This window comes from Myotis yumanensis, unplaced genomic scaffold (assembly GCF_028538775.1).
Source record: "Myotis yumanensis isolate MYYU_CA2020_CCGP unplaced genomic scaffold, mMyoYum1.0.hap1 SCAF_9, whole genome shotgun sequence".
Taxonomy (NCBI): domain Eukaryota; kingdom Metazoa; phylum Chordata; class Mammalia; order Chiroptera; family Vespertilionidae; genus Myotis; species Myotis yumanensis.
The window spans coordinates 2,578,550-2,598,645 of record NW_027223760.1 but is presented as its reverse complement, the minus strand read 5'-3'; the positions used below and the strand labels follow the sequence as shown (position 1 = coordinate 2,598,645).

The 20,096-nt window shown below is 55.2% G+C and overlaps 1 protein-coding gene across 3 annotated transcripts in view; it reads left to right on the top strand.

Annotated features, from left to right (window-relative positions):
* The window catches only part of DPP6 (dipeptidyl peptidase like 6), a 592,252-nt gene that overhangs the window by 441,855 nt on the left and 130,301 nt on the right, over positions 1–20,096 (top strand). For all 3 annotated transcript variants that reach the window (XM_070423592.1, XM_070423590.1, XM_070423591.1), the window contains exon 7: positions 13,728–13,809. In XM_070423592.1, coding sequence (XP_070279693.1) covers positions 13,728–13,809 — 82 coding nt within the window. The remainder of the gene's footprint in view (positions 1–13,727; positions 13,810–20,096) is intronic.

Here is a 20,096-nt window from a genome sequence, read left to right as displayed (position 1 = left end):
CCTCCTCCAGGTCTTCCCTCTGTCTCAGAGCCGGGCATTCCCAGGAAGCGAATTTTCATCTATTCAACGACCTAGTACCTAGGGGTAGGTTTGTCCGACTTTCACATATGAAGTTGTCAAAAATTGTATTCTTGTAAGACATAGTTTTTATACAAATTTGTTTATCAAACCAGAATTAAAGCTATGTCCAGCTAAGTTTAACACAAAGTGTTCCACAAAGTTGCTATATCAGAATTTCAACAAAACAAAGCAACCGTCCACGGTGCAGGAAGGTCAGAGTCAGCTCTGTCCACAGGGAAGGTCACAGCCAGCTCCGTCCACAGGGAAGGTCACAGCCAGCTCCGTCCACAGGGAAGGTCAAAGGTCACAGCCAGCTCTGTCCACAGTGAAGGTCACAGCCTGCTCCATCCACAGTGAAGGTCACAGCCGGCTCTGTCCACAGTGAAGGTTGAAGGTCACAGCCAGCTCCACCCACAGTGAAGGTTGAAGGTCACAGCCAGCTCCATCCACAGGGAAGGTCACAGCCTGCTCCATCCACAGTGAAGGTCACAGCCAGCTCTGTCCACAGGGAAGGTCATAGCCAGCTGCGCGTTCTCCATGTAGCGTCTGTCACATATATTCATAGACATTGTTTGCTTCTTCACATTTTCCTGGCATGGCTTTGCCCTGAATTAGTTTCCTCTTTGGTTTGAGTCCTTTTCTAAAAGGAAGTGAAGGTTTGAATGTGTGGTCTCATGTCTGTTGGCATCATTCTGACAAGCACATGACGGGCGGACATCAACTCCTTCCACAACAGAATCAACTTTCAGGAAACTCTGGGCGGCATCGTGCGGTTTGGCAAACAGTAATATCAGAGGAGAGGCGGGCGGGGTTGGAGGCCGTGCTGGGACATTGTCGCCCTAACTGTACTCACCAGCATCTTGCAGGCACCAACCAAAACTGTAAAAAGTGTATCTCTGGAGTTCTGGTTGGCTTATGAAGTTACAGTCTGCGTCCGTGAAAATAATAATCTGAGATGTAGGCTCCTTCTGCCCAGAATTCCTCTCTAACTTAAAGGCTGCGATGTCAGTGGGCTGGCAGTGTGCCCTCGGTGCCTGACCCTGGCCTCACGGCACGCGGCAGGAGTGAGGACATAAGCCCTGAGTTCGAGCACCAGTCTGACGCCAACTATGGGATGACAGTGAGAGATGCTGTACGACTACAAATCTTAATTTCCACATTTTCCAAAGATGATAATAATGCCCACCCTATAGGCCAGTGATTCTCAACCTTCTGGCCCTTTAAATAGAGTTTCTCATGTTGTGACCCAACCATAAAATTATTTTCGTTGCTACTTCATAACTGTAATGGTGCTACTGTTATGAATCATAATGTAAATATCTGATATGCAGGATGGTCTTAGGCGATCCCTGTGAAAGGGGCGTTCGACCGCCAAAGGGGTTGCGACCCACAGGTTGAGAACCGCTGCTATAGGCACATTATAAAAATTAAGTGGAACGCTGTATGCAAAAGGCACAGCAGAGTCATGCTCCTAGTGAGCAGATGCTAACGCTGTCCTTAGTGTTGGAGTGTGTGTCCGAGGCACAGGTGTGGCCTCAGAAGTAAATACCATCGCACTCACTTCCCAGGCAGCTCAAACCCTCCTGTTACCCGGAAAGGAATGATAGACTATGTCATGAAGTCCCCTTTAATCACTTTTCAAAGCTACGTCGTTCCCTGACACTCAGGTAATTACTTGTGATCTGTCATTTCTCTTAAAGAGACGTCTGTAGCCTCAACTATCTATCCCCAGTTCTCGCAGTCAATATTTTCATCTCATCTCAATCTCACCTGCTGCAATTAATTGTCAGGCTTTCTTGTTTTGCCTCCAATGGAAGCAGAAAAGACAATATAAATCAATGAATGATTATTGAAATACTTTGTAGCAAAAGCAATGGCTGTTATTCCTCAGAAGTTCAAAATCTTGTTGAAAAGAAGACGCGGCCCTGCCTAGTGCAGCTCATTGGTTAGAGTGTCAGCCCAGACACATGCTGGAGGCAACCAATTGATGTGTCTCTCTCAAATCAGTTTCTCTCTCACATCAGTTTCTCTCTCTCTCTCCCTCCCTTCCTCCCTGCCTCTCTTCCACTCACTCTAAAAAGCAATAGAAAAATATGTCCTCGAGTGAGGATTAACAAACAAAAAAATAACACCAACTTAGGTATGATTCTGTGCCCACATGTGTGTTTTAAGCATTGAGCACAGAAGAACGGGGCTGTGGGCCCAGGGAGGCTGAGAAGGAGCTGATGAAGGAAGTCTGGCTTGCGCGGAGCCTTGGCGTTTTTTGTTTGTGTTTGAATAGATGGTGAGAGAGGAGACTTCCAGGTGGAGTAAAGCAGGAGACAGGCTTGGCCTCCACAATAGGAAGTGCCTCCCTGGAATTAAGGGGTGTCGGCCTGGCCTCTGAGGGCTGAGGCAGGTACGTGAGCCTGTACCCCCCAGTGCAATGGGCCTTTGCAGTAAGAGGGTGCTGCACACTGGGAGGTGGATGACAGCTGCGGTGAGTTCATGCTCGGATGGAGAAGGCGGAAGGAAAGGGGCTCATGTTCGGATTCAATTAGGAGGCAGTGGGCGTAATGGGGGCACGGGGGCACGGAGCATTCGGTCAATGGGGAAACCACACTAATTGTGATCCTGGGTAGCTGGTGTTCTCTTGGAAAATGAAGACAGATTTCAAGTGTTCATATCCATGTCCCTTTAATTAAATCTTGGGCGCCTGTGCCCGTGTAAGCTGAGCCTGCTGCATGAGCAAGTCCAAGGAGTGCGTTCTAGGGGCAGCGATAGGAATTCGAAGGCCCTGGCAGGCCTCTGGCTCAGCACGCTTCCTTCCCAGCCTCCTCTTGTGCAGAATCCCCAGGGACACTGCGCCCACTTTCCGCACAGACCCCACAGAGCAGGCAGCCTGCCAGAGGCCACATGGGCACGATTTTTCGTAAACCCCAGGGAAGTGCCAGCGTGAAGCCACTATGTAGAAGAAAGAGATGTTCTTATATGGCTCTCCACGTGACTCCTCTAGGGCATGGGGGGCAGGCTGGGGGTGGGAGATCCTGCTGTTATGGGAGGGCACGGTTCTCAGCACCCTGGACAGCTCCTGGGTCAGCCAGTGTGGCCTCTCTTAGCTGTTTCCGCCTCCCCCTCCTCCCTTGTCTGCCATTCCCTCCCTCTCTCCCCCCTCCCTCTTAGCTAGAGAACATGGACTTCAGCAGCAAACAGATCTGGGAATAGAGACCCAGTCGACCTCGTGCCTGTGTCGTCTCGGAGACGTTACCGTGCTGGTGGAATAACAAGCCCGCCTCCGGGTCTGTGGGCGGCTACAGGGACACTGGGGGAGGTGAGCTGTGCGTGGAGGGCCTGCTCTGGTGTTCGGGAAGCACCCAGGCTCCACTCACGGCCAAATCGAATTCGTCACCTCCCGCCACACTCTCCGTGCATTTCAACAGAAAACAAATTTCAACCTCAGTGTCAACGCTGATGGATCTAATGGCTTCCTGAGCTCTGAGTTTAAACCGAGGCCCGAGCTGTGCCTGGGCTGTGGGTGTCGTCTGCAGCGAGGGGGGAGGGAGAGCAGGTGGCGCCCGTCCACGCAGGCCCTGCTTCCCTGAGCCACACCAGCCAGGTGTCCGTCCAACAGCACCTGCCCCTGGGCATCCGTCACCCTTCACTCGCTCCATCTTCTCTGCCCCCCACATGCACAGCAGCACCTCCCTGCTCCTGCATCTGGTACCAACCTTCTGAGCCTTCACCTTGGGATGTCAACGCCCCTCTACAGCCTCCGCCCTCCTGGCTCCTAGGGACGCACACGCCTCATGTCACTCTCGTTTATTCTTGCACCAAATTGCTGGTGACCGAGTAGGCCATGCACCATCTCTCTGAACGGAACGCTCAGACAGTTTGCATTTGCTGTGTGATGAGTTCCTCCCCCTCATTCAGGGGTCAGAGCCAGGGGTTTGGCTGAACTGTGTCCGGAACCCGAGGCCTTGCGCAGGGCGGGTTGACTGCACAAACCTGCGGGAGGGGCTGCACCTCAGTCTTGCTCGGCTTCTTGGGAAGGTCCCACACAGTAGGGCTCGCCCATCGACCTCATGCAGGAGCTGCTGCCACCATTCCTCCCTCGAGGACTCCTGCGCACCTAAAGGATCTTCACACACACAAGCCCGTCGGAAAATGAGGTGGAAGATGAAAAATGCATCATTTCGTCAGGCTCCTAGCTGATCCCCTTGAATTGTCTGCCGCCAGGAGATTCCCCACAGGTGTGGGCTGATAGGTGGAGGAAGTGCACTAAGTAGAGAACGACGTTGACTGTAAGGAGATGCTCGCCTGGACCCCAACCCGGATCAACCACCAGAGAGTGGGTGGGGTCCGGAGGGTGTAGCCCACTCCGAATATTTTCGTTTGCCTCGGGGGTCGACTGGCCCCACCCGCCTTCGCTTGTGGTCACTGACGCCAGGGTTGCAGGTGCGGCTGAAAATCAGCGTCCTGCCTGCACACGAGCGAGGAGCGTTTCCCCGGACACAGGCCCAGAGAGTTCAGGCAGCTGTGATCCCGGGGGTCATTTAAGGACATTCAGCAGCTCCATCGTGTGGGAGTCCGTGCCAGGGGCCCTGCAGAGCCTGCCCCTTTGTCACCGGATCCCCCTGAAGGGCAGGCAGTGGGGCTGGGCTTGTCCTGGAGCTGGGTCGCCCAGACTGGCGTTAGACTTGGGCGCCACCTAGTGGGCTCGGCGGTGGAGCCGCCGCTTCTATTTGTGCATTTGCGGGCTCTGTGCTGCCTGGTCTGACAAGTCACAGGCCACTGATAAGTCACACAAAATTAGTGGCATGTTCGCTGAGCCCTTTCCTCGGGCCTGAGGGTCAGTCCCCCGAGGAGGACCTGCCTGCACCCCTGAGGTCTGCTCTCGCCTGTTCACAGGCCTTTTCCTGGGGAGAAATGCCCGGTGCGTTGGCCAACGCCCGGGGTAGCTGTGCCGGCCCAATGTTTACAGCGTGGGCTGTGCCTCTGCTCCTGCGACACGGAAGTGAGATCCAGCGCGTGCCAGGGGTACAGGTGGCAAGGCCGTGTGGTCTTGCCCATTGTGTTCTTACCTCATCTTTCTCTCCCTGTCCGTGCTGTCCTGCAGAGGGCTGGACAGGAAGCCTCGGCCTGATCCGCCTTGGTGACGCTGGCTTCTATGGAACATCAAGCATAGCCTTGACCGGGAGAGCAGCTCAGGATTTAGGCAGGAGAGCGGGAGGCTGGTGGAGAGACCAGCCCCCACGGATGGCATGTGTGCGATGCCAGGTCATTCCAGCCCAGAAGCACCTCCACAGCCAGGATAGAAACCACTGCCCTCCCCCCGCATCCCACTGTGCACTCCTCCTCCGTGGCTGTCCCTGCAGCCAGTGACTGTCCACCTACAGTTTTGCCTTTTCTAGAATCTTCTGAACAGAGCCACACTTCTGCAGTCTTGTGCGGCCGGCTTCTTAGCATAACTGCTTCCCAAGTTCACTCTCGTGTGCAGCTGCCTGTGCTCACTCTCATCGCTGAGGGGGTCCACCGCACGGCTGCACCCTGATTCCACTAGCATGGCCTCACCCTGATTCCACCGCACGGCCTCACGCTGATTCCACTAACACGGCCGCACCCCGATTCCTAACACGGCCGCACCCTGATTCCACTAACACGGCCGCACCCTGATGCCACTATCACGGCCGCACCCTGATTCCACTAGCACGGCCGCACCCTGATTCCACTATCACGGCCGCACCCTGATTCCACTAACACGGCCGCACCCTGATGCCACTAGCACGGCCGCACCCTGATTCCACTAACACGGCCGCACCCTGATGCCACTAACACGGCTGCACCCTGATTCCACTATCACGGCCGTACCCTGATTCCACTAACACGGCCGCACCCTGATGCCACTAGCACGCCCGCACCCTGATTCCACTAGCACGGCTGCACCCTGATTCCATTAGCATCGGCATGTGGCTTGGAGTTGCTTCCAGCTGGGGCTACTGGGAGGAAAGTGCTGGGAGCGTTTGCACACGAAGTTCACACAGATGTGTCTTCATTTTCCTGGGTAAAACGCCTAAAGGTAGAATTGCTGGTCGTACAGAAAATGGGTGTTTAACTTGATCAACTGCAAGACTGTTCTCCAAAGTGCTGTGCTGTGTAGTTCCCCCTTTGGTAAAAGCCTCATGGGGCTCGGGCTTTTACCCCCGATACCCATCCTGTCCATCCACCCCGAGGCTGGGGCCTCCTCTCACCTGACCTGACTGCGTCTCTCGTCCCCCAAACTCTCCCTTTGCAGCACTGCTCAAATGGCTGACCTGTGGAGGAAGCGGGAGTCAGCTGAGTGGGTGTGGGGGCGGGAGGCGGGGGAGGGCGTGCGCGGGGCCTGGGCAGTTAAGAGGGCTCTGGCCCTGGGATTGGTCCTATTTCTGGGGCAGATTTCAGGCGTTCGGGGGCGGGGCTGGGGGGGGGTGTTTCTTTTTGAGAATCTCACCTCCTGGAAAGGACTGCGTCCAAAAATGTGTGTGTCCAGGGACTTGGTCCTGCGTGGGGTCTGTCTGCTGCTTCACGGCCAGCGGGAGGGCCCGGAGCCTTCCCCACCGGACAGGCGGTCTGAGCAGGAAGCCCACATTCTGACCTGGCTCCTGGCCAGGCCTCAGGCCCCTTCTGCGGGGAGGGCGCGGTTGGCTTCCGACACCCCCCTTTATATCAGAGCTGGACACCAGCTCCCCAAGGAGCGGCGGCGTGCTGAGTATGCCCTGCCAGCTGCATGTCTGGCCGACACTGGTGTGTTCCGCAGCCATTAAAGGTGGACAACACAGTGAGCAGGCCCGGGGTTCAGTGCACTGGACACAGGACACAGGTGCTGGGCTGGGGCTCCGGGCTCCCGGTTCTGAGCTCGGTCACGGGCCAACACCGACCAGCCCGAGCCCGAGTGACCCGCTGCCGGCCGAGGGCCCAGAGGCAGGAGAAGCCACTCCCAGCAAGGGTTCTGTCTGCTGCGGAAGGTCATGCCTGGAGACCCAGGTCCAGCTGAGGGGACTAGATCCAGGGGCAGCGGAGTCACTTCCTTCAATACAACATGTGGACGCCGGTTCCCAGCCTCTGACGCAAGGCCACGCTCACCACATCCCCGCGTCTCCACCCTGAGCCCGCACCCGGGCTGTCACGGACACTCCCACTGCCCGTCCCAAACGGCTGGGGACACACCAACCCCTCGCTCACCACACGGACGCATTCACACCCTGTCCTGCAGACGAAGTGCTGGCAGCGCCTTATCTACACGCTCTGACCTCCCTCAGAACCACCCGGAGGCCGGTTTCATCGTCCACCCACCATGGCCCAACGACGTCCCCAAACATTTGACAACATGCGTGTCAGCATCTAACGTGTAGATAGAAAAGGTGAGAAAGAGGGGTACAGAGAGTAGGACGGAGATAACACGGGGCCGGGGGCTGCACGAAGGGGGGAGGAAGGGGTGTCTGTGGCGAGCGGAGGCATCTCGGAAGGAGGCTGTGACGCCCCACTTCCCACAGTCACTGCGCTCACCGAGTGGGGAGAACGCTCGGGGCGGGAGTTCTCGCCTTCCCTCCTCTGCTCTGCACTCAGAATGGCGTGGAGAACAGAGAGGGGGCTCATCCCCTGACACAGCTGTGTGTCTGCACCACCTGACGCAGTGAAGGTCACTTGGTCCCAAACAGCTTACACTTTCTCCTTATTCGCCCCGTACTCACGCTGATGTACCAGATTGCCCCAGGTTCAGTGCTTTATAATCGTGCGCATAAATCTGCAATTCTCATGGGGCAACAGGCCAGGTCATCTCGCCTCCTGGGCATCCGCTGGGCAGCGTGGAGGCCAGGCCTGACCCGCCTGGCGGTCAGCTGAGACCTGGCTGGGCCTGTGGCTGAAACACACTATGCAGCCTCCACCTGGAGCCGGACTCCCTGGATCCCACAGGTGAGTGTCCCGCCTGTGCCTCAGCCCCGGCACAGAGGCCCTCGCACTTCCTACTCAGGGGCGCCGCCAGAAAGCTGCCCGGTTCCGAGGAAATGAGTTCCATTGAGATGAGGAACGCCAGGTTTTCAAAAAGCATTTGGGACCAGAAATAAAGCAGCGTTCATGTGTGCCGGCCAAGGTGTGGCTGGGCCTTCTCTCTGCCATGTATGCTTTGAGGACAGGGGGCCTATTAAATATGCATTGTTAACTAAACCACCCTCTGTCCTGAAGCTCAGGCGGGGGCCTGCTGGAAGGTCACATTCACTGAGGACGGCCGTGTTCACGTGCGGAGGGCAGTCCTTCTCCCTCCGCTTCCCACGAGCCCACATGTGAGAGCTACTCAGAGTTCACGGGTCAGGCCCGTGGGGCCCGTGTTTAAATGGTCTGATTTCCCACTGCCTATCACCGAACTGTCCACCGTTTCCCTCGAATATCCCCGCTGGCTGCTTTCCCAACCCTCCTTGGAAGAGATGCCTGAATAGAAAAGAGCAAATTGGTGATGGCTGCCTCTAAGAGACAGAAAATCAAGTGGTTTAAGCACGCATAGCCGGAACGGACCGGAAGCGTGACTGCCCGTCTGTGCCGACGCTGGCGAGTGACAGCAAGTGGGGCCTGGGGACCCGTGAGCGTTCGCAGTGAAACCGGTCATTGAACGAAGAGGCCCCGCGGGTCGAGCACCACCCTTTCATTCGGTGCTTCTTCCACTGAAATGTTAACAGGCCTCCGGCTGCCTGTGGTTCAGTTCATTGCCGAACGTTGCAAACTTGAGGAGACATTAGTTAAGAAGCTCAACTTATTCTTAGACTTGACCGAGCTATTTAGCTCTTGAGAGAAATCCACACACAATAGGCTGGAAGTGAATGTGACCTTCCACATTCTCAAGTACTGGAGAGAACAGGGCGTGGACACGCCTCCATAGAGTGGATGGGGTGAGACACGCGGCCGAGGGGCGGGTGCGACAGAGGGCCGGATCCCACGCCTGTTCGCCTGTTCACGCTCCTCCTCCACCTGGGCTGGTTGCTGGCACCGTCTCTCTTCAGGCTGATGAATGTGCGGGTGTCAGGTGAAACCTACAGGAAGTAAACAGATGCACTCATCAAAGTGCAGGTGACCGGCCTCCAGGCGCCAGCTCGGGGGCCCTCGGGCACAGCCCCGGGGACTGACTCCCTCGGCCATCCCACTGCAGATCGCCTGGTTTCTGAATCACAGGTGCTTCAGACGACAGACCATCTAACTTTGGAGAAAACATGAACAAATGAATTGGATCCCTGGCTCTTCTCCCTCCCTGGCCCCGGCATCAGCAGCAGCAGTGACATCAGAGCAGTGACCCTTCTGGACTCACTCCAGGGCCCAGGGGCTGGCTGGGCTGTTACATTCATCTCCTCGTTTAACACTCGTGATATGCCCGACCAGTGTGGCTCAGGGGTTGAGCGTCGATCTATAAACCAGGAAGTAATGGTTCAATTCCCGATCAGGGCACATGCCTGGGTTGTGGACTCGGTCCCCAGTAGGGGGTGTGCAGGAAGCAGCCAATCAATGATTATCTCTCACCATTGATGTTTCTATCTCTCTCCCTCCCCCTTCCTCTCTGAAATACACACACACACACACACACACACACACACACACATTTAAGAACAAAACAAAACTTCGCAATAACCCAAGCGGACTGACCCCAAATTCCAGAGAAGGAAGCAGAAGCTCAGAAAGGTTTAGTGAGTCCCCAAGACCACACAGCTTGGGAGGGAGATCACTGGGACCGCAGCCTGTGTCTGGGTCCAAGGCCACCCCTCTCATCCTCTGAACAGCTCTGTGTGCTTTCCCCTGAGAGCTTGCTACATACAGGTGTTTATCATGTCGACCAGACATCTGCCCTTACACACCAGGGCCTGGAGGGACAGGGCAGAAGCTACAGAGAGCGCGAGCAGGCATGGGGGCACCGTGGGGGGCCTTCTCCTCCTCTCTGTCCCAGCTTCATTGAGATAGAATTCCCACGCCCTGGGATTCACCCATTGAGACTGTCAGAACTTTTCATCTTCCCCCAACACTCTGTGTCCTTCAGCTCAACATTGCGTGTTTTGTCCTGTAATTTTTCAAAAAATGTTTATGTCCTCAAATGTGTCACTCTCTTATGTTATTGCTTCAGAATTGTGAGTCATCCTTACAAAACCTTTCCCCATACAAAATCCATGAGGAAATCCCCTTGTTTATGAAAATACTCTGAAACCATGAAATCACACAAATGGTAGGTTTGCTAACATTCCTTGGGAACTTGCTCCACTCCTCCCCCCGCCCCCCCGCAGCCCTCCCAGGGCCCCTCCAGCAGGAGCTCCCTGGGCAGTGGGCTGGTGTAGACACGCGGTGCACTGCCGGAAGACATGACGTGTCCCCTATTATTTAAAAAAATCTCCCTGTGACTTTTTTGAGGACGTATGTGTGGGACCATGTATGTGGAAGTGCCTCTGTGAGTTGGGTGTGGGATCCATCACACATGTTTCAGGACGAGTCAGCCCCGCAGTCCCCACGGCAGGACTTCTGTACCCAAGTCCTTCTTCACAGGCAGAGCTTCTGAGCCCACAGACACAGACAGCGCCGACTAACCAGCCCCAATGTTGGCCAGGCGAAGGGTTCATGCCAGCGAGGACCCTGCCCTCAGGAATGTAACTGTGGCCTGGCCAGCCTGGCTTCGTGGTTGAGCCTCGACCCATGAACCAGGAGGTCATGGTTTGATTCCCAGTCAGGGCATATGCTCAGGTTGGGGCTTGATCCCCTGTAAGGGGTGTACAGGAGACAGCTGATCAATGATTCTCTCTCATCATTGACATTTCTATTTTCTATCCTTCTCTCCCTCCTGCTTCCTCTCTCTGAAATCAGTAAAAACATTTTTAAAAAGATTATAACTGTGCAATTTAAGATATATATTAAAATAATAATACAAATCTTTCAATGTTATATGAGTTTAAGGTTGTACTGACCCTAACCAACCATCCATTGGTGACTAAACTGTATCCCATATATCCATCCATCCAGCTATCCTTCTATAGTGGAACGTTGGTTCTCAAACGTCTCCATCTCAAACAATATGCTTCTCACCCTACACCCTTTCATAGTGACCCCTGTGCGATCAGGCATGCGTCTCTCAGGCAACAAACAAAGGAGAGAATGTGCGAGTGTGTGTCAGTTTACTGCTAAACCTCACATTGCTAACATCTCAGGAAATTGTGCTGCGAATATTTTCCTGTTTTTTGCTTTTGTTACTGCTCATTATTATTAAACTAGAGGCCCAGTGTACAAAAATTTGTGCACTCGCAGGGGTCCCTCAGCCCGGCCTATGCCCTCTTGCAGTCTGGGACCCCTAGAGGATGTCCACCTGCTGGCTTAGGCCCGCTCCCTGGGGGATTGGGCCCAAACTGGCAGTCAGACATCCCTCTGGCAGCCCGGCAGCCCTCAGGGGATGTCCACTTGCCAGCAGGGAGCAGGCCTAAGCTGCAGCCGGACATCCTTAGTGCTGCTGAGGAGGCAGGAGAAGCTCCCACCACCATCGCTGTACTGGCAGCCGTCAGCCTGGCTTGTGGCTGAGCAGAGCTCCCCCTGTGGGAGCGCACTGACCACCAGGGGGCAGCTCCTGCATTGAGCGTCTGCCCCCTGGTGGTCAGTGTGTGTCATATTGAACAGTCATTCCCAGTTGTTCTGCTGTTAGGGTCAGTTTGCATATTACCCTTTTATTATATAGGATAGAGGCCTGGTTCATGGGTGGAAGCCAGCTGGTTTGCCCTGAAGGGTGTCCCGGATCAGGGTGGGGGTCCCGCTGGGGTGCCTGGCCAGCCTGGGTGAGGGGCTGATGGGTGTTTGCAGGCTGGTCACACCCCCTTTAGGGTGAGGGTCCCCACTGGGGTACCTGGCCAGCCTGGGTGAGGGGCTGATGGCCATTTTCAGGCTGGCCAAGGCCTCCGGCGATGGAAGCTCCCAGCCTCTCCTTTTTTTCTTTTTTTTTTATTCTGGGATTTATTTACCTTCTATAATTGAAACTTTGTTGCTTTGAATGGAGCTCAGAGCCAGCTGTGGGAAGCTTGCCTTCCTCCATCATTGGGGCAACCAAGCCTCCTGCTTGCTCCAGCTCCATGGCTGCCAGCCGCCATCTTGGTTGGGTTAATTTGCATATAGTTGTTCTGATTGGCTGGTGGGCGTGGCTTAAGGCTTAGCAAAGGTACGGTCAATTTGCATGTTTGTCTTTTATTCGTGTGGATTTTCTTTTTTTACTGTACATTTCATTTCCTTTTTGTCAAATCCTCATTTACATTTCATGTCCTTTTTGTTTTTAAGGTGTTTATTTATAGATTAAACTGTATATTAAACATGTGTTGTATATGAGAAACATTCAAACAGGAGGTCACTTGGGGGTCTGCAAGGCATTAATTCAATTTACATTATTTCTAAAGGAAAGCAGGATTCGGGTTTTGAACAGCCTTCCAGGACGAAGCAGATTCGCGAACTGAGGTTCCACTCACGGTATTCATTATCCAGTTAATCTGTATGAGCATCTACAATGTGTCAGACACTCTGCTACAACTGTGAAGGTCTTTTATATGTTTATATTACCCACCATGAGGAAGATTCTGAAGACATGTATTATTGGACACTGAAAATGCTAATTTTTAAAATGTCTTTAGCCTGAAAGGTTAGGAGCCAGGAAAGCAGCTCTTGGCTTTTCTCTTTCCAAAGGCAGCTTTTGTCGGGAAACTTTCAACCCTTTGCCCAGCTCAGGAAGAGGAACGAGTAAACTTCCATTCATGCCCTGGCCAGTTTTGCTCAGTGGATAGAGCATCGGCCTGTGGACTCAGGGGTCCCGGGTTCGATTCTGGTCAAGGACATGTACCTTGATTGCAGGCACATTCCCGGTACAGGGTGTGCGGGAGGCAGCTGATCGATGTTTCTCTCTCATCGATGTTTCTAACTCTCTATCCCTCTCCCTTCCTCTCTGTAAAAAAATCAATAAAATATATTTTTAAAAAAAACTTCCATTCACTAATGTACTCTGCAAAAGTCAGCATGATGTATGCTGCTTGCTTCTTGCTCAGATACACAAAGTCAGAATGGACTGTGTGATTGCTTTGGGATAGAGTTAAGTCCAGATCATTGTGTTTGTCCTTAATCATTTTTTACCAGTCCATCTCTACCCTGACATGATTCATATGGAGCCTGGCGTGGATTCTTTAAAACAAATGAGTAAATAAAGAGAAAGACAGAAACATGGGGCGAGAGCATGAACTAACACCAAAATAAATGAATGCATTCTCTCTCTCTCTCTCTCTCTCTCTCTCTCTCATGCATGAACACACCCCTGAGGATTTCAGCCCATTGAATGACAATGAACCAGGTCTTGGGCTGAAAGCAGTGCTGCCCCCCCCCCCCCAGGCGGTTCTGAATATTTTTAAAAATCGGTTCATAGATTCCTCTGCAGGTTCTCTCCCGGGGAACGTTTGCTATTTGGGCTCAGCATGAGGACCTGAGTCCACCTCACATGCCTGGGAGACCCTGGTCCCGATGAGATGGCTACTGGAGAGCGTGATGCGGGGGCGGGGGGGGGGGGGGGTGGGGGGGGGGCAGCCAGAGGGGAGAGAGGCTCGGGGCAGAACAAAGTACAGCCCTTAACTCTCCGTTCCTTCCCACCATTTTGCTCTCTTTGTCGTGTTTTCCAGGGACCCTCAGAGCCTAGACCCGCCGGAGGTGAGCGACGCGAAGCTGCAGTACGCAGGCTGGGGCCCCAAAGGCCAGCAGCTGGTAAGCAAGCGCATTCTCGGCCGCGTGCTCCTGGGATGGAGGCGACGCCTTGTAGCCTGAACATATCTCACCACTGGTCTGTGTGTGTGAGTGGCATGTGGACAGCACAGCAGGGTTTCTGCACGTGTAAAACGTCGGTTTCTTTCCCGATAGAGAATTCTCTTAAAACTGGAATCGGCCCTGGACGTGGTCTCAGTGGTTAGAGTGTCAGCCCACGAACCGAAGGGTCTCGGGGTCGATTCCTGGTCAAGGGCACGTACGTGGGTTTCAGGTTCGCTCCCTGGCCGGGTCGGAGCGCATGTGGGAGGCGACCAATCGATGCCTCTCTCTCACATCAGTGTTTCTCTCTCTGTATCTCTTCCCACTCTCCTTCCCTCCCTTCCACTCTCTCTAAACGTCAATGAAAAAAATGTCCTCAGGTGAGGAATGGAACCGCGTTTGCTTTGGCTTCCATGTACACCGTCCTGGGCCTGGTCCCCGGCCCTGTGGGTGTGACTCAGATAAAGCTCATGGTGAGGCCTGCGAGGGAGGCCTGGCGCTGCTCACGCCGCACTGGCGCTGCCGTGGGAACGCTGCCTCCTTTCTCTGGCGGGTTCGGTGAAGAAGGTCGATCTGTGGTCACAGTTGGGCTCGGCCCCCAGCCCTGGAGCAGCATCGGGTGCAGGATCCCAGGGCTGGTGCACCTCTACGCTCTGCACCCAACGCCCTCACGGTTCCTACTCCAACTGGCAGCACGAGCTGTTTGCGGGCACAGAGGGGCGGGGGCCTGGTGAGAGGCTCTGAGTGAGGCGGGGGGGGGGGGGGAGCAGTAGGGGGGAGGGGGGAGGACTGGGGTTCGGTCCAGGCTGCCCACTGAGTTCCCGCGGGTCAGCTCTGCCACTGTCGGGCTCTGTCAGCCGGCCGAGCACTGAGGGGAGGACGGGGTAAGAGGACCTCCCACGTCTGCTCCCTCTCCAGCCCACATTGTCTAAGCCCTTTATTTCCAGAGATCATACTGCACCTCCCCCCTTGCAGGAAGCCCCCTCCCCCCTGTTTTGAAGGTCACTTGTCTCGGTTGCTGCCTTCAAGTCGCCATCTCCTTCTGCATCTTGAAGCTGACGGGCTCAAGCTGCACTTAAAGACCCTTTTCCTAAAACGGCACAGAAGCGGGCCTTTCGGTGAGCGGTGAGCGTGCACTCGAGGTCCCGGAGATGAAGCCAGGACTGTCTCCCCACAGGGAGACCTCTTTCCTGGTTGCGTATTCATTCCACTGCCTCGAATTGACTTAAAGAGACAGGAGTATGTGGGTGACAAACTATTTGAGCTGTCACCGAAGTGTCCCTGATGCTAACAACCTGGCAGCAGTTTTGGAAAAGCAGTTAGCTGACCGGCATGGAAGTGTGACGGGGCGGGGAGGACGTTGGGGCGGACGCCGATCCATCACTCGGTCACGGCGAGGAGACAAATCCACCTTTCCCGACGCTCCAACGTACGGAGAACCAAGTGCAGTTTCGCAGGAGTCGGTGGACATGAAGCAATTAGACCAGCGGTTCTCAACCTGTGGGTCACAACCCCTTTGGCGGTCGAACGACCCTTTCACAGGGGTCGCCTAAGACCATCCTGCATATCAGATATTAACATTACGATTCATAACAGTAGCAACATTACAGTGATGAAGTAGCAACGAAATAATTTTATGGTTGGGTCACCACATGAGGAACTGTATTTAAAGGGCCAGAAGGTTGAGAACCACTGGATTAGACGGAGGCCAACAGCCAGGATCTGGGCACACGTTCAGGGGTTCCCGTCCCGCGTGAGGCGGCTAACGCGCTCGAGGAATTTCTGAGTCTTCACACTTTGGGGACGCTGAGGTTTTCACCGTGCAGCTCTCGTACTGAGTGGAGCAGACGCTGTAACTTGCCGCCAAGAGCACGTCCTGTGTGGAGGCGCCTGCAACGTGTTCCGCGAGGGGCCGGGTGGCTGTTCAGGCTGGCGGGCCACTCCACCTCCGTGTCCACGACTCCGCTTCGCTGCCGTGGAGAGAAAGCAGTGGTGGACGGACAGACACAAGGGGAACGCATGTTCCGATAAAACGTGATTTACCAGGACAGGGGTCTGGGCAGTGCTGTGGTTTGCTGAGTCCTTGGCCATCTTGGCTGGGAAAGCTGACCCAGGACCAGCTCCCTGCGGACAGGCCCCAGGCCACCTCCCCGCAGACAGGCCCCCGGACAGCTCCCCATGGACAGGCCCCCGGTGTTCCTTCTCTTGGGATGGAAACCCACAACCTGTGAGCAGGCCTCACACACTAACAGGTTCCTCGTTGCCCCTTTATCCTAAAAGGTAACTACCTCGCAAGGGAAATGGACCTAGTTATAGCGAGGCCCCATGGCCTGAGGGTGTCCCCCTGGAGCAGAGAGCAGCTGCGTGAGAGTCCACCACGGGCTCCACACACTGACCCTCCTTGTGCGGAGTGACTTCCGCAATGTCTGGGGCTCGGACCCATCACCACAGGAGGAAGGCACCCAGTACCAGGCGGGTCAAAGGCAGCTGCTCCTGGCCGCAGCGTGGCCTCTGATGAGTGTCTGACGTTCAGAGCAGATTTTGTTGGGCCTTCAGATCACACCCTGGGTCGGCGGTGCTGCCCGGCCTCCGTGCGCTGTTGGGTCACCTGGGTCGGCGGTGCTGCCCGGCCTCCGTGCGCTGTTGGAGGGGAGGGAGGAGGGACTTGGACACGCGGAGCCTCGGCCCCCCTCGATGGTGCAGGTCTGTGGTCTCAGGTGTTCAGGATGGGTCTCCAGGTTCCAGAATCAGACGCTACCTACTGAGCCTAGAATAGGGGGTGGTTTGGCCCATGAAACGGGGTTCCACGAGGAAATACATGCGAACTGGTGAAGGGATGCCGCCCGCCCCTCCCTCTCCATCTGGAAGGAGTCAGTGCGACAGTGACTCCCACGGAACAGACGCTGTTGCAGACTTCTCTGTGTAGGACGGCCCCGTTCCCTCTGCCTGCACTCTGCCTGCATGCAGAGCTTCCTCCTGCACCTCAGTTCCGGACACCCTCAGGGACGTCCCCACCCTCCCTTGCCCGTCCCCCGCCCACACCTCTTGTCCAGCACAGCGGGGTGAGGAGGCGGGCACTGGCCGGAGTGTGCTCCTTTTTCTTAACCAACACTCGTGCGTCCTCCAATCTTGACAAAATTACACCCAGAACTGAACCCACCGCCAGGCCACAGTCTCAATGTTCACCCCGCTCCCCAATGCTCCCTCAGGAGGTCAGCTCTCAGCGGAGATCTCAGCCCGGACCCTCACGGCCGGCTCCTTCGGGGACTCACCAGGTTACCTGTTGTCATCAGTGAACCTGTCCAGCCCCCCAAGTCCACCAGGCCCCCTCCCACCCAGCCCCCCAAGTTCATACCCAAACCGTCCACACCTGTGCTCCTGGCTCCCAGTCGTGGGCACCCTCCTTAGGGTCCTGGACCGCCCTCTCCTCTGTGGGGTATGTCTCGGGCCTGGGACGTAACAGCTGAGGCTCTGAAAGGACTGAGTCCATCTCAGGAAACTAAACTTTACAAACCAGATTCTTATGAGCCTTTAGTCTCAGCGTGTTTCCGCCTCCTGCACAGCCCCATTCACTGAAGGAGGTGGTTCCTCTCTAGCACGCCACCCCCCATCATGGCACAGCCCCATTCACTGAAGGAGGTGGTTCCTCTCTAGCACGCCACCCCCCATCATGGCACAGCCCCATTCACTGAAGGAGGTGGTTCCTCTCTAGCATGCCACCCCCCATCATGGCACAGCCCCGTTTACCGAAGGAGGTGGTTTCTCTCTAGCATGCCACCCCCCATCATGGCACAGCCCCCAGGACAGGGTGCTGACCCGTTTATTAGGCGTCATGAAGGATGAAGAAAACTCAGAGCTGGAGGTTTTCTGTACTCACACTGGGTCAATAAAAAGAAAAGAGAAAGGCCTTTTCTTTAAAGCACTCAGGTTTCTGCTTTAAAGAAAAAATGTTTTTAAATAGCCCATTAATGTGAAAAATTCATGCTGCCCAAATGTCAATAATTCAGCGTGAGATTCGAGATGAAAGCGTTCTTCTTCAAGCTCCAAAAAGCTTCGCTCAGTGGGACAAAGGGCAGACGGCCCCAGGTCTGAGGAGGGTGTGCCTAGGCATGGCGTCGGGAAAGGTCAGAGCCCTGGGGGACCGTCAGCTCCGGGGTACGGCAGAGTGCACACAGAAGGGCCAGGGGGTGCCGCACACCCTGCAGCACCGAGCCAGCCCTAGGTGTTTGTGGTGGCGGGGGGGGGGGGGGGGGGGGGGGGCGGGGGCGGGCGTGCTGGGAGGGGACCGCAGACACACGGACCAGCCCGACTTGGAACCTAGAAGCATCGTCCAGAGAGGCCACTGTACCTCCCGGCCACATCGCCGGTCTCAGATCCCAAAGGCAGCCCTGAGATCTTAGCTCTGGCGCTCGCTAAGGCGCGCCGTCACCGAGAGGAGGCGGTCACCGAGTCTGGGGGCCTTGTGTGGGTTACGGGAACCGTGTAGAGACGTGGCACAAAGCCTCGTTTACTAGTGAAGAAAGTGCTTGATAAATGGTGGCTCTGTTGTTGCTGCATTAGGGCTATTCCTTGGCTAACCCAAAGCGAGGAGAAAGAGAAGAGAATTGTATCAGATGAGAGGGGTGTGGTCAGACGACTCTGGCTGCCCTGGTGAAGCCAGGACTGCAGGCACGGCGCAGGGCCTGGGGGCGCCTGAGGAGCCTCCCCCAGTTCTTGGGGGGCAGGGATGCTGTTCAGAAAGCAAACCTCCAAGTCCTGTTCTGGGCCTTCAGCCCTGGGTAGGTTTGCAAGCATCTGTCTGTCTGGAAAAGGCGTGCCTGGGGTGTGGCAGCCCCCTGCTCTGCTGCCCTCCCCCTCCCGCCCCCCACAAAACCACCCCTTATAAAACACCGGGCATTCCATCCCAGAACTTACTCATCTTCTAACGCAGTGGTTCTCAACCTTCTGGCCCTTTAAATACAGCTCCTCATGTTGTGACCCAACCATAAAATTATTTTCGTTGCTACTTCATAACTGTAATGTTGCTACTGTTATGAATCGTCATGTAAATATCTGCTATGCAGGATGGTCTTAGGTGACCCCTGTGAAAAGGTCGTTCGACCTCCAAAGGGGTCACGACCCACAGGTTGAGAACCGCAGTTCTTACGGGAAGCGTGTGCCCTTCGACCTCTACCTCCTGTCCCCTCCCCAGCCTCGTGAGCACATCCCGCTCCCCTCCTGCCAGTGTGGCTCTTTAGGTTCCACATGTAAGTGAGTCTGCAGAACTTGCCTTCCCCTGTCCGGCTGAGGAGACGGTAACTATGTGGGGATGGAGGGTTAGCTGAGCTCTGTGCTCATCACTGGGTAAACCTTAAACTTCTCACTGCTGTGTGGGTTTCATCTCACTGAAGCTGGGGGAACTGGAAAAGCTCATGGCCCTGCTTCCTCCTTCCAGCCCCTGGTCCGTGGCTGGCCAGTGGTGCCCGCCCGTCCCCAAAAGCCAGCAGGGAGCGGAGCTGCCACTCCTCATCACGTGTCCCCAAGGGCACTGCCGCTCACCCCGTCCTGGGGGCCACGGGGGCAGGCAGCACCTTCTCGGCATTCACGAGGCCAGTGAGGGAGGGAGATTGATCTTTCCAGCAAGAAGAGGTTATTTCATGAAATGTCGCCTCCACAGAGAGGACCAGGCGGAGGTGACATCCCATTAATAACTTGGGAAAGCTCTAATCAGTCGGGTTAATTTGGCATTCGTTGTAAAAACATTCCTCACGGGGCACTGAAGCCCATGACAGTAGCAAGAAATTAATTCCATGGGGTAGTGGACGGAGCTGGTGTGGCGAGTGAGTCACCCGCTCCCCCGGGGTGTCATTTTGTGGCCCCACAAGAATCAGTAGCTTTAACATCCACCTACTCTCAGGTGAGTCAGCGGGGTGTCCGGCAGGTCCCTGGGCTGGGAGTGAGGAGAACTAGGGAGGTTATGGGCCTTCTCCTTCCACCCTCGGGCTCGCTGAAGATCGGGGATTTCGAAACACAAAAGAGGCTTCATAATTTCGGGACCATAGAGGAAGCGAGGGAAACCAGGCCAGTTGTCAATTGGATTCAGTGGAGATTTTTAAAGTTTTTTAAATTATTTTTTTGTCAGTGGAGAATAACAAAATGTTGTCATGTTGTCTGAATACAGGGCAGAGGCATGAGAGAAAATTCATTCCTAAAACATTATGAAAATACTAGAGGCCCGAAGCACGGATTTGTGCACTGGTGGGGTCCCT